Source organism: Mesocricetus auratus, unplaced genomic scaffold (genome assembly GCF_017639785.1).
Source record: "Mesocricetus auratus isolate SY011 unplaced genomic scaffold, BCM_Maur_2.0 Super-Scaffold_100042, whole genome shotgun sequence".
Taxonomy (NCBI): Eukaryota; Metazoa; Chordata; class Mammalia; order Rodentia; family Cricetidae; genus Mesocricetus; species Mesocricetus auratus.
Window position 1 is genome coordinate 5174959 of NW_024429219.1, and position 13495 is coordinate 5188453.

General features: G+C 55.7%; 1 protein-coding gene and 1 long non-coding RNA gene across 12 annotated transcripts in view; one reads left to right on the forward strand and one right to left on the reverse strand.

The window, feature by feature from the left end:
- The window catches only part of Camta1 (calmodulin binding transcription activator 1), an 814893-nt gene that overhangs the window by 721058 nt on the left and 80340 nt on the right, over positions 1-13495 (forward strand). For 10 of the 11 annotated variants that reach the window (XM_040734951.1, XM_040734950.1, XM_040734953.1 and 7 more), the window contains exons 8-9: positions 4561-4701; positions 7383-9229. In XM_040734951.1, coding sequence (XP_040590885.1) covers positions 4561-4701; positions 7383-9229 — 1988 coding nt within the window. Of the gene's footprint in view, positions 1-4560; positions 4702-7382; positions 9230-10568; positions 10772-13495 lie in introns of those variants that run through there. The other variant, XM_040734958.1, reaches the window with a different exon arrangement.
- Positions 2781-3391, reverse strand: LOC121135775. Its single transcript, XR_005872886.1, has 2 exons — positions 3127-3391; positions 2781-3048 (listed from the first exon to the last, which is right to left on the reverse strand). It is a non-coding gene; the product is annotated as an uncharacterized LOC121135775 (long non-coding RNA).

Genomic DNA, 13495 nt, shown 5'->3' on the forward strand with positions numbered 1-13495 from the left:
TCAGAGCTGACACACCTGCCCTGTCAACCTTCCAGAGACACAGTGACCGCTGGGGCTGAAGGACTCCCCTTCCTTCCACTGTCCTGCTCCTTCCCAAGGTCTCCCTGGACCGAATTATCACAGCAGAAGTCCCTCTGACACCAAATCAGAATCCCCCCTTACCGCCGTGTCCTTTAAAGCCCCTTGAGGAATGGCGGGGAATCAGGGGAAGTGTCGTGACAGGCACATTCACAAAGGAGAGAGCTGAGGCAGAAAATCTCTTCCGGGGAACACAAGCAAGGAGCTGTGGCCACACCGAGGCTGCCTCCCTTGCGCTCCGAGTCCCAGCACCCTCCTCTCACAACATAGGCCCATCAAGCCAGAATGAACATCCGCTGGTGTATACACACCACCATCTCAGCTCAGTGGCCGGAATCCCCGGTGAGGAGGACAGGACCAAGGTCCAGGTGTGTCATGGGGGCCTTAGCCCCCCTTCCGAATCCCTGGTAAAGCCAGCCCGCAAGCCCCTCCTCTGTACAGATCTCTTTTGTATGCTTCCCTATGCTGGCCCTTGACCTGATACTATGGAGGCCAAGCTGCCCCTCCTAGTACCTGGGCTGTGGCTGAATCTCCAGACCTGATGAGGAGCTCATTCTCCCCTCCCTCTGCTTGCTGGAGGGTTTCCAGGAGCACCTACCTGCCCGCCGTCCTCTGCTCCCCCATTCCCTCCTGTTCTTCTGCTCTCCCAGCTCCTCCCTACCCCCAGCTTCTCCCTACCTCCAGATTCTCTCTACTCCCCCTGTCCCCCCAGTTCTCCCTACCCTCCCTGCTCTCCTATCTACCCCCTACACTTCCTGCTCTCCCAGATCCTCCCTGTTCCCCCAGCTCCTCCCAGTAAGCACTGCTGACTGGGGTGTGTACCCAGGAAACCTGCTGTTCCCAGTTCTGGGGACTCTGGAAAGCCACAGTCAAGGTGACTTTGAGGTTGGCTTCTGGCCCCTTAATAATGCTGTACACAGTCCTGCTGTGACCTCACATGGCTTCTCTCTGCATCCCAGCACTTCTGGTCTGTCTGCCGAGTCAGCAATGGTGTAAGGTAATGGGTGTCTCTGGCAGTCACTCCCAGCTGCATCTCTGCCCACAGGCAGCCCAGGGCCCCCCAGAACACTCAGCAGGAAGCCGCAAGATAGAGTGTGTGGCCAAGGGCCAGTGTGGTCTCCCTGCTGTCCCTGTCCTGGGAAGGCCTGTACTAGGGCCGGTTTACCCGTCCCAGGCCTGTCTTGCTCCCTCTTTGATATTTCCTGCCCCTGCCTTCCTGGGGACTCGGGTTCTCCGCTACCTCTTGACCAGGCCAGCGCCCACCACTCAGGAGGACTGAAGAGGGTCCCTCTGCCTGACGTTATTTATCAAGCTGGTGCGTCTTCCTGAGCCAGGAGGAACAAAAAGTGGCCAGGAGGCAGTGGGTGTGATCCAGAGCCAGCAGGGCTATTTCCCCCCCCCCCTTCCTTTCTTTCCCTCGCTGTGCCCCATTGTGACCTTGCATTTGATGGAGGGCACTTCCTGAGTTTCCTTTTGTTGCTGCCACTGCGAAGGTGTAGGCCTTGGGCAGGGGTGGTGAGTGACAAGTGTCCTGTGCGTCTATGAACCTTCCTTTCAAAACACATTTTTTTTCCCTCCGCAGTGGAAATCTCCTTTCCCACTGATTCATTACGTGTTGGGAAGCCGAGCATGACATGTTAAAAGCTGTCTTGATCGTATTTGATATTCGGTACTAGCGGCTCCCCACCCCGAAGGAGGGGGCTTTTCTCCCTCCCCCTCTCCCAGACGGAGGAGGGAGACATTCTGCATATTGGATATACCAAGACACTAGGTAATTTGCATTAAGCGTCCAGAAATTCGCTGCTTGCAATCTGTCACCCTCCGCCGGGTTTCATTTTATAACTTTCACAACATAAGGAAGAAAGCAAGAGGCAGGGAGGGGGAGGTATGCAGCAGGGGGAAGAACGTGGAGCCACTGAGAGACTCAGGAAGGTGCCACCAGCCCCAGGGGGCTTAGCAAGCCCACCCGACCCAAGCATGACCCAGGACTGACATGTGACTGGAAGCCAGCTATGGAGTTTCCCTGAGAACACTCATCTCTCTAGGGAGCCAAATTCAAGTACATGGGGGGGGGGTCCCCAAAGAACATGGCTTTGCAGCTGGCACCTGCTCCAGGTTCCCATAGTGGATACTCCGATGCAAGACCTCCTTCCTGGCCTTGAACCCCTTACTGGGGGTCAGGATGACGTTATGTGTTCTATCGTGATGACATTTAAGGATACACACAACACACAAAGACACACACATGCACACACACACAGACACACAGGCGCACACAGGCACATACACACACACACACACACACACACACACACACACACACACACACACACACACTGTGGGAGTTTTAAAACATTCCTGAGACACCAGTCCCACAATATCAAGTTCTTGGTACAGCAGAGGGGACATGCAGCTGGTATAGGCTGTTACACACTCCGGGGAGCGGGAGAGTTCCTGTGTTACCTCAAGCTCCTGGCTGATATGTACTGTCATCCCGCCCCCCTCCCCAAGCCTGTTTCCTCATCTGTGAAATGAATCTGGTCCGGCCCATGCCCAGGATCCTCTTGCTGCTGTCCAGCCTGTGCGCTGGGACTCCAGAGAGAGGATAATCTGAAAAGGAAATTCTACAATTGCGGTAAGGCGTGGCAACCCTGGCCTGGGCCATACCTTCCAGCCTCTGGAAACATCCCAGGGACATGATGCTCAGAAAGAAGAAACCCAAAAGGGTTTAATTAACAAGATCTAAAGCCTCCAGGATCTGTGGGGATTCCCATTGCCACACACAGGGAACCCAAGGACAGAGCCCCCTTCCCCCACCTGCGGCAGGGTGGACCACGAACATCTTGCTGCACAGGTGTGCTCCGTACGGCTCTGAACAGGCGGGCCATCTCCAAGGCTGGGCAGACAGGCAGACCAGCAGCAAAGGACACCTCGTCTCACCATCTCTGACCCACCAGAAGCTGGAACTCACTGGGGACATCAGAAGATTCTGGAGGCGAGCCCCTGGAGACTCTCAGAGCAGCAAAGGGCGAGGAAGATGACCCTCACCTGGCCATGAGGGCAAGAGGGGCCCAAAAGGAAGGCGGCTGGGAGAAACGCCCACCAGAGCGCAGCCACAGCCCTGGCTTCTTGTCTTGATGAGGAAAGGAGACTCCAGGCGAATGGCCACCTGCGGGGTCCTCAAGGGCTCTGGGAGACTGAGTTGCCGGAAGCTTCCGTCCACAGGCACATCCAAGGCCCCCGGCTGCCACGCCCCCTTCGTCCGTGTCACCGTCACCACGGTCCTCACCGCTAACAGCTGTGACAATGCTAGTCTTTGTTCAGTTTGCGCAACAGCGTAAGATGGGCCTCCCTCCTGGCTGGCTGGCGAGGCCCGCCCTAGTGGATTCCCGCTTTAACCTTGCAGACAAGGAGGCAGGCTCAGAGAGGCAAACTAATGCACCCTGGGTTCACAGGAGATCCGGCCCCTGCCTCAAACCCAGGTGCGAGCCTGGCCCGACTCCCCCCTGTCCTACAGCTTAGACACCGCTACAGCTGCACTCTGGAGCCCTTCGGGCGTCCCCACGCTAGACAGCCACCTCTCTGCCGTTTCCTCGTGGGCACTCACCTGCCTCCTGGAGCCCCAGTGCTGTGGACCCACTGTCTGAGACACCAGAGTGGGTGGAGCCGTGCACCCACTGGGGGCTCCACTCACTCTCGCAGGGCCTGCTCCCTCCACACACTCGACAGGGCACGTCCGTCTGTCTTAGGGGTCTGGCCAGCCTCATCCTGCCAGGCAGGTGGAAACCTCTTTTCTGGGCTCTTCACCCCAACCCCAGGGTCTGCAGACACCCAAGGAGTGAGCCAAAACCCGGAGCAGTTGTAAGGATGCTGGGTTGTCAGAACTGGGTCTGAGTCGCCTACACTCGGGGTCATGGGCCTATCGGTCCTGTTTCCCACTCCAGCCTCTCTTGAGATCCCCTTGGGAGTAGGGACGTGTGGGAAGGGAGGGGTAGGAAGCTGAAGTCTCCCCGTAGGGGGAGAGCCCCCTCCACTCATGCTCCCCAGCCCTCCTGCTCACGGAACCCTCCCGCTTCTGCCCTATGGGTCTGCGCAAAGACTTAAACCGTCTCCGGACATGTTCAAACTTCCTGTCTCCACGTCCTTGTTTCTTACCTTCTCTTGGGAGCCCCCCCCCACCTAGAGAGCCGTCTCAGTGCCTTTGACTTTGGGAGAAATAGAAGTGAAAACTACTCCCCCAGACCCCCCTCCTCCGTTCAGCAAAGTCAGGGAAGCAAGGAAGAGATCAGAGCTCCTAAAAGAGCAGACACTCTGGTGACTACTAGCTTGGTCTCCCAAATCGGTCCTAGAGGCTGCCTCCCAGCATGCTGGGCTTTCAGAAAGCCTCGAACCAACCCCCCCCAGGACAGCCAGCCCCAACAGCAGCAGCTCCTGACACACCTCTGCTTCTCTCTCTCTCTCTCTCTCTCTCTCTCTCTCTAGTCCATGGGATCAAGTGGACCTGCAGCAATGGGAACAGCAGCTCGGGCTTCTCAGTGGAGCAGCTGGTACAGCAAATCCTCGACAGCCACCAGACCAAGCCCCAGCCTCGGACCCACAACTGCCTCTGCACCGGCAGCCTGGGTGAGTGGGGGGCCCCTGGGGAGCATGTGGTTCTGGGTGGGTACCAGGCGGTGGGCTCTGCTGTCCTGTCCAGTGAGGAAAGGGGTGGGCAGGGCTTTCTAGAAGCCAGGGGTCACTGGGCACAGTTGGAGGGAGGTGGGGGGAGGGGCACTGCTGTCCAATCCAGCGAGGGAAGGATAAGTGGAGGTCTCTGGGGCATTTAATACGAGGACACCCTGTTCTGTGAATGGAGACCTGAGTTGGGGATCCTAAGGAACAAGTAGTACTCTGGGGTACAGGGGTCCCTCCTATTCCATCCAGAAAGGGGAGAAATGAGGAACCAGTTGATATCACAGCAGCTAAGGGGGGGCACAGTAGAGCCTTCAACCTGGTCCTGCCCCTCACCCCCAGGAATCATGGCCTGCTAGCCACAGTAGTCAGCCACAGAGGCCAGGCAGTAGTGGCACACACCTTTAATCCCAGCACTTGGGAGCCAGAGGCAGACAGATCTCTGAGAGTTCAAGGCCACCCTGGGCTACACAAAATTGATCCCGTCTAAAAGAGAAACAGAGCTCACACAAAGGTGATCTCAGTACTTGGGAGTCACACTCCTTTAATCCCAGCATTAGAGAGGAATATAAGGCGGGAGGAGACAGGAGCTCAGTGAGTCTGAGAGCAGTGCAGTCTGAGTGAGGCTCAGTGGGTCTCCCCTTTGGTTTGAGCACGGGAGACAGGAGCTCAGTGAGTCTGAGGTTTGGTGGAGAGCAGTGCAGTCTGAGTGAGGCTCAGTGGGTCTACTCCCCTTGGTTTGAGCACGGGAGACAGGAGCTCAGTGAGTCTGAGGTTTGGTGGAGAGCAGTGCAGTCTGAGTGAGGCTCAGTGGGTCTCCCCTTTGGTTTGAGCACGGGAGACAGGAGCTCAGTGAGTCTGAGGTTTGGTGGAGAGCAGTGCAGTCTGAGTGAGGCTCAGTGGGTCTCCCCTTTGGTTTGAGCACGGGAGACAGGAGCTCAGTGAGTCTGAGGTTTGGTGGAGAGCAGTGCAGTCTGAGTGAGGCTCAGTGGGTCTACTCCCCTTGGTTTGAGCACAGGAGACAGGAGCTCAGTGAGTCTGAGGTTTGGTGGAGAGCAGTGCAGTCTGAGTGAGGCTCAGTGGGTCTCCCCTTTGGTTTGAGCACGGGTAAAGGTGAGAACAAGGTGAGAACTCTCTAGTGTGGCTGCTTTGCACTCTGATCTTCAGGCAAGCTTTATTTGCTGGATCATAAGCAAAAGATCACCACACCCAAAGAGTTGAGGACAGGTCCTGGCTTAACTGAGGGTCACCTCAAATACCTTCACGTTGGGATGACAGAAGGCTCAGGAGGTGACAGCGCTTTGCAACCAAGCCACATCCTGCCACTCTTGAAAAAGTGCAACAGGATCAAGACATTTGGCCATTGCAGGATGGTCACATAGGGCATGGCAGAGCTCCTGGTCTAGGAGTAGATGCCAAGTGTCTAAGGATTGTGGTCTGTCCTGCCTGGGGTCTGGATGGGGACTTAGCAAAGGGTTCTAGCTCTTGGGGAAGAAATTAGCCAAAGTCCCAGCTCTGACTTTATGTCTGTGTGTGTCTGTGTGTGTGTATGTATGTGTGTATGTGTGTGTACTCGTGTACATATGTATGTTTCTTGTGTATACATGTGTGTATATGTATGCCTGTGTGTATATGTGTGCATATGTATGCCTGTGTGTGTACATGTGTGCATATGTATGCCTGTGTATATATGTGTACATGTGTATGCCTGTGTGTGTATGTGTGTGTGTGCATATGTATGCCTGTGTGTGTGCCTTTGTGTGTACATGTGTGCATATGTATGCCTGTGTGTGTATGTGTGTGTGCATGTGTGCATATGTATGTCTGTGTGTGTGCCTTTGTGTGTGTGTATATGTGTGCATATGTAATGCCTGTGTGTGTGCGTTTGTGTGTGTACATGTGTGCATATGTATGCCTGTGTGTGTATGTGTTTGTATACATGTGTGCATATGTATGCCTCTGTGTGTGTGCCTTTGTGTGTGTGTATATGTGTGCATATGTATGCCTCTGTGTGTGTGCCTTTGTGTGTGTGTACATGTGTGCATATGTATGCCTGTGTGTGTATGTGTTTGTATACATGTGTGCATATGTATGCCTCTGTGTGTGTGCCTTTGTGTGTGTGTATGTGTGCATATGTATGCCTCTGTGTGTGTGCCTTTGTGTGTGTGTATGTGTGCATATGTATGCCTGTGTGTGTATGTATGTGTGCATGTGTGCATATGTATGCTTGTGTGTGTACATGTGTGCATATGTATGCTGTGTGTGTACATGTGTGCATATGTATGCTTGTGTGTGTACATGTGCGCATATGTATGCCTCTGTGTGTGTGTATGTGTGCATATGTATGCCTGTGTGTGTATGTATGTGTGCATATGTATGCTGTGTGTGTACATGTGTGCATATGTATGCTGTGTGTGTGTACATGTGTGCATATGTATGCTTGTGTGTGTACATGTGCGCATATGTATGTCTGTGTGTATACATATGTGCATATGTATGCCTGTGTGTGTGTGCATATGTGCATATGTATGCCTCTGTGTGTGTGCATGTGTGCATATGTATGCCTCTGTGTATGTGTGTGTGCATGTGTGCATATGTATGCATGTGTGTGTGTTGTACTCCCTTCTCCACAGGAGCGGGCAGCAGCGTGCATCATAAGTGTAACAGTGCCAAACACAGAATCATCTCACCGAAGGTGGAGCCACGGGCTGGGGGCTACGGGGGCCACTCGGAGGTGCAACACAACGACGTGTCAGAGGGCAAGCACGAGCCCAGCCACGGCAGGGGCACAAGCCGGGAAAAGAGGAATGGCAAGGTGGCCAAGCCAGCGCTGCTGCACCAGAACAGCACGGAGGTTTCCTCCACCAACCAGGTGGAGGTCCCTGACACCACCCAGAGCTCCCCGGTGTCCATCAGCAGCGGACTCAACAGCGACCCAGACATGGTCGACAGCCCAGTTGTCACAGGTGTGTCCAGCATGGCAGTGGCCTCTGTGATGGGGGGACTGTCCCAAAGTGCCACAGTGTTCATGTCTGAGGTCACTAATGAGGCCGTGTACACCATGTCCCCCACCGCCGGCCCCAACCACCACCTCCTCTCGCCTGATGCCTCTCAGGGCCTTGTACTGGCTGTGAGTTCTGACGGCCACAAGTTTGCCTTCCCCACCACGGGCAGCTCAGACAGCCTGTCCATGCTGCCCGGCAATGTGTCCGAAGAGCTGGTCCTCTCCACCACCCTTGATGGTGGCCGGAAGATTTCAGAAACCACCATGAACTTTGACCCCGACTGTTTCCTCAACAATCCAAAGCAGGGCCAGACGTACGGGGGTGGGGGCATAAAAACTGAGATGGTTAGCACCAATATCCGGCACTCGCCGCCTTCAGAGAGGGTTTTTGGCTTCACCAGCGTCCTCACCAAGGAGATCAAGACCGAAGACACCTCCTTTGAGCAGCAGATGGCCAAAGAGGCGGCATACTCCTCCTCAGCGGCAGCTGCGGCGTCCAGTTCCCTCACCCTGACCGCAGGGTCCAGCCTCCTGCCGTCGGGCGGTGGCCTGAGTCCCAGCACTACCCTTGAGCAGATGGACTTCAGTGCCATAGACTCCAACAAGGACTACGCGTCCAGCTTCAGCCAGACGGGCCACAGCCCCCATATCCACCAGACCCCCTCCCCCAGCTTCTTCCTACAGGATGCCAGCAAACCCCTACCCCTCGAGCAGAACACCCACAGCAGCCTGAGCGACTCTGGGGCCACCTTTGTGATGCCCACGGTGAAAACGGAGGCCTCGTCCCAAACCAGCTCTTGCAGCGGCCACGTGGAGACTCGGATAGAGTCCACTTCCTCCCTGCACCTCATGCAATTCCAGGCCAACTTCCAGGCCATGGCAGCAGAAGGGGAGGTTACCATGGAGACCTCGCAGGCAGCTGAAGGGAGTGAGGTCCTCCTCAAGTCTGGGGAGCTGCAGGCCTGTGGCTCTGAGCACTACCTGCAACCAGAGACCAACGGGGTGATCCGCAGTGCAGGGGTCCCCATCCTCCCAAGCAATGTGGTGCAGGGACTCTACCCGGTGGCCCAGCCCAGCCTGGGCAACGCCTCTAACATGGAGCTCAGCCTGGACCACTTTGACATCTCCTTCAGCAATCAGTTCTCAGACCTGATCAATGACTTCATCTCTGTGGAGGGGGGCAGTGGTACAATCTACGGGCACCAACTGGTGTCGGGGGACAGCGCTGCACTCTCACAGTCGGAAGATGGGGCGCGTGTGCCCTTCACCCAGGCGGAGATGTGTATCCCCTGCTGCAGCCCCCAACAGGGCAGCCTGCAGCTGAGCAGCGCCGAGGGCGGGGCCGGCGCCATGGCCTACATGCATGTCGCCGAGGTGGTCTCGGCTGCCTCTGCCCAGGGCACTCTGGGTATGCTACAGCAGAGCGGACGGGTGTTCATGGTGACTGACTACTCCCCAGAGTGGTCTTACCCAGAGGTAAGCTTCAGGTGCGGCCACCGGCCTCACCTGTGCCACGGGGCAGCCTGGGAAGCTTGCGTGCATGTGGCCGTTTGGATGGAGCTGTGACCAGAGACACAAAGCTGTTCCCTCCCGTGGTGGCTCTCAGACTTGACTGTAGCAGGGAGTTTCTCAGTCAGGGTTATCCCAGAAGGCAAGTTGCTTCCCAGCTCTGGCCAGGGAAGTCTGCTGTGTTCTGGCCACAACCTTGGCTTTTCTTGACTTTCTTTTTCTTTCCTCTCATTTTGTCCCCTGCTCTCTCTCTCTCTCTCTCTCTCTCTCTCTCTCTCTCTCTCTCTCTCTCTCTCTCTCTCTCTCTCTATCTATCTCTGTCTCTCTGTCTCTCTCTATCTCTCTCTCTCTATCTCTGTCTCTCTCTCTCTCTGTCTCTCTCTGTCTCTCTCTCTGTCTCTCTGTCTGTCTCCCTCTGTCTCTTTCTCTCTCTCTCTCTGTGTCTCTGTCTGTCTCTCTGTCTCTCTCTTTCCTCTCTCTCCGTCTCTCTCTGTCTCTCTCTGTCTCTGTCTCTCTCTGTCTCTGTCTCTCTCTGTCTGTCTGTCTGTCTCTCTCTCCCTCCCTCCCTCCTTCCCTCCACCCTTCCTTCTTTTGGGGATGGAGGGCGTCTTGGTGCTGCTTTTGAAGCACCCGGAAATCAACATCTGAGTCGTGAGAGGCTACCCCTCCCTGTGGCTCAAGCGCGACTTCACTAAAGCAAATGGGGAACTTCCCACCAAAAGTCACAGGGAGGGTGCAACTTTGGAACACCCCGCCGCCGTCATCAGCATGGTATATGACCCAGGATCCCGCCTGCGCTCCCCTCACCAAGGGCTGGTTTCCCTGGAGCTGACCTTAGAGACTACTGCTCCAGCAGGACTTAGGAATACCCTAAAATAGAATGGGCTGGGAAGGGGGAAGTGTAGCTCTAGACCCCCTAAACACCTTGCTTGCGGGGGGCAGAGCTCGAAGACCTGCCTGGCCAGGCCGGGGCATCCTCTGTATTAGACGTTGGATCCCAGGGGTGGCTGCCCATAACTCTTGGCCCCCTGGCCACATCCTCTAGGTGACAGGCAGGGACTAGGTTCATCTGTCCTCTCCCTCGGTAAAGTCAACCTAATGCCCCAGGCCAGAAAGGCATCAGAGTGGCCCAGGCTGCAGCCTCTGGACCCGCAGCCTGGAAGGCTGGTCCATATCTAGGCAGAGCAGCTGTTGCCCAACGGTCTCTCGAGTGTCCATGGGATGATGATGGAAGGTAGAATGGCCAGGAGCATGGGGCAGGAACTGGCTGATCTAATATGAAGCTTGGTTCTACTCCTGTACTCAGGTGACCTTGGAGAAGCTGCCACCTTCTCCGTCTCTAAAGTAGCAGCCATGGAGGGACCAGAGAGATCACCAGCGGCTCTTCCAGAGCCCCCAGGTTCAATCCCCAGCACCCATGCAGAAGCTGACATCTTGTCTGTAACTCTAGTCCCATGAGAGTTGAACACCTTCTTCTGGCACCAGGCATACATGTGGTACACAAAACACCATGCAGGCAAACTGCCCATACACATAAAAATAAATAAATAAACAAAATTTAAAAATGTGAAGCAGCAAAGGGACCCTGAAATCTCTGAAAACTAACGGCATCAGGTGCCCAGGCAAAGCCAGCCCCACCCGCCTCTACTCTGCCACACCCCAGTCCCTCGGTAGGCACCCGGAAGGAACCTACTGGGCTTCCTCTTGGTACACCTCGCCTGTCACCCTGCTCTCCCGAGCATGCCTCCTGCTGTTCTCACCCAGGAAGCTTGGGGAAACCGTTTAAAGGGATCAGGAAGGAGATGTGAGACTGTCCTGTGTTCTGGGAAGGTCATATCTGCCTTCTGACCCTTGTCAACGCAGAAGAGAGAGAGTTGACAGGAGACTGCCTTATCTTAGGACTTGGGAGGAGCAGCCCTCATACAAGCCTATAGGCACACTGCACGCTGCAGCCCACGTATATCACCTAGCAGGCGGGACAGCCTTGTCCCCTGGCCTGCAAGTGTGCGCCCAGGCCAGCACTCTAGTCCCTGCTGAGATGAGGTCCCCTGCAAGCCTGGCATCCTCCGTTCTGTGCAACCTTCGACAATATCCTGGAAACCGTCAGTTCAGAAGCTCGCCACCAGAGGGCAGTCCAGGATGGCAAATGCAATCATAGTCAGGGATGTCCAACCCTGATTTTCCAGAAACCCTCATAATTCCCAGCACCCTGGAATAGAAGCAAAGCAGAATCAATTTGATTAGAGAGAAAAAGAAAGCATTTTTGTGCCTAACAAGACCTCATGGTGAAGACTACAAGGTGGTTACCTCTTTTCCAAGCTCTCCTACCCAAGACACTGACCCCAGGCACACAGCCCTGTCACCCAGTTCTGTAAGAAGGCAGAGCTCCCCTCCTGGTACTGTCCCCGTCACAAACCCCTTGTGGGCATGATTTCCAGGTGTCTTGCCTTCTTCCCCTGCCAGACGATAAGGGGATATGTGTGCACTGACTTTTCAGGAGCCCAATTTGAAGTGTGTGCTGGCAAGCTCAGAGAGGGCTCTCTCGCAAGCCCTTTAGCTGGGACCTCACTTTATGCCACAAAGACGGGGCCCGACTATGTGGTCACGTGACATACCACCCCCACCATCTCTAAACTGCAATGGTTCCCGGGCATGTCGTGCCTAGCCTGACCTACTGGCTCTTTTCTGAGCATGCTTCCCTCCTACCTCTCCTCCCATGTCTCCAGCTCTACCCACTTGGCCACCTCTCATCCGGTCCCCAACACACGCACACACACACACAGACACACACACACACACACGTGTGCGCGTGTGCGCGCGTGCGCACGCACCACCTAGGCTTTCTGTGCCTCAGCGTCCGCCCAGGCTTCATTGGAACTCAAGGCCCTTCATCTCAGGACTCACAGGACATGGATTTCAGAGACAGCACCACCACCCCTCCCCAGCCCCTCCCCCTGCATCATCTCTCGCCACTAGCCCCTGCGGCTCCAGACAGAAGGAGCTGCAGTTAGAACTGTCAGGCACGCGCACACATCACAAATGATTCAGTGCAGCCAGGCGAGCGGTTGCCATGGGAACCGTCCCTGGAACTGATGGATGCTGAGGCGTCCTGCGGCAGTTGCCATGGAGAAGGTCTTGATGTTCTCCAGTCGCTTCCACAGCTCTTTGTCACGTGCCCCGCCCGCCCCGAGGAGCCCAGCATCATGCTAGCAGCCGCAGCCGAGGATTGCAGTTATTATACCCCCCCCCTTTGCCCACATGGTAACTGTCTATGACCTTTTGAAGCCAGTGTCCTCCCGTTTCCCGGGGTCCATGGAGGACCAGGCTCAGAGCAAGACATCGCACCCAGGCAGCCGCTTCCAGCTCCTATGTTGTCACTAAGACAAGGCCCTGAATCGATTGTATGGAGCTATTGGGAAAAAGAGAGGCATCTGAAACCACAGCCACCAGAGGGATCGGGCCGCTTGCCCGAGGTCACACAGTTACCGGGGAGCTGAGGATAATCAGCTAAGGGCACTGGCCAGCTCCTCTTGCAGGGGGCCTGGGTTCAATTCTCAGGACCCGCACGGTGGCTCACAACCCTCTGTGACTCCAGCTCCAGGGGACCCAACGCCCTCTTCTGACCTCTGAGGGCACACACACGGTACGCATGCACACGTGCAGGCAAAAATACACACTTGAGCAGTCGGAGCTGGGGGGGGCACTGTGGTTTTGGAATTCTGTCCTGAGTTCTCTCCACTGTCTCCAGATTTTGGTGGCACCACAGTAAGCTTAGGCATCCCCACCCACAGGAAGGATTGTTGGCCAGCACAAGAGGGTACCCTCCTGCCAAGGGCAATTCTGCTGGCTCTGGGCCACACATAGCTCCAGAACATGGTAAACAACATCTGTTGCTTCTTATGCCCGAGGCCACTCCTGCCGTGCCTAAGTCTGGGTTTCAAGGGACATTGTGGGAGGGGGCGGCCTTGAGAGCAAAGATGGGTATCAAGTTTGGAGCTCCCTCCACGCAGGGACAGGCAAGGGTTAAGAGGAGCAGACGAGGATGAGGGAATGAATAGGAGACAGGGTCTAAAAGCAAAGGAGGACAAGGGCCTGACTTGGAGCGATGGGGAAGTCAGGGCTCACTGCAGCAACTCCTGGCTTCAGCCTCGGCTTCAGCTCCTGGAGCGCCTCAGCCTTCTCTAGCCAGGCCACCAGGTGGCGCTCTCCACTCTGGCCAGCACTGCTCTCCGC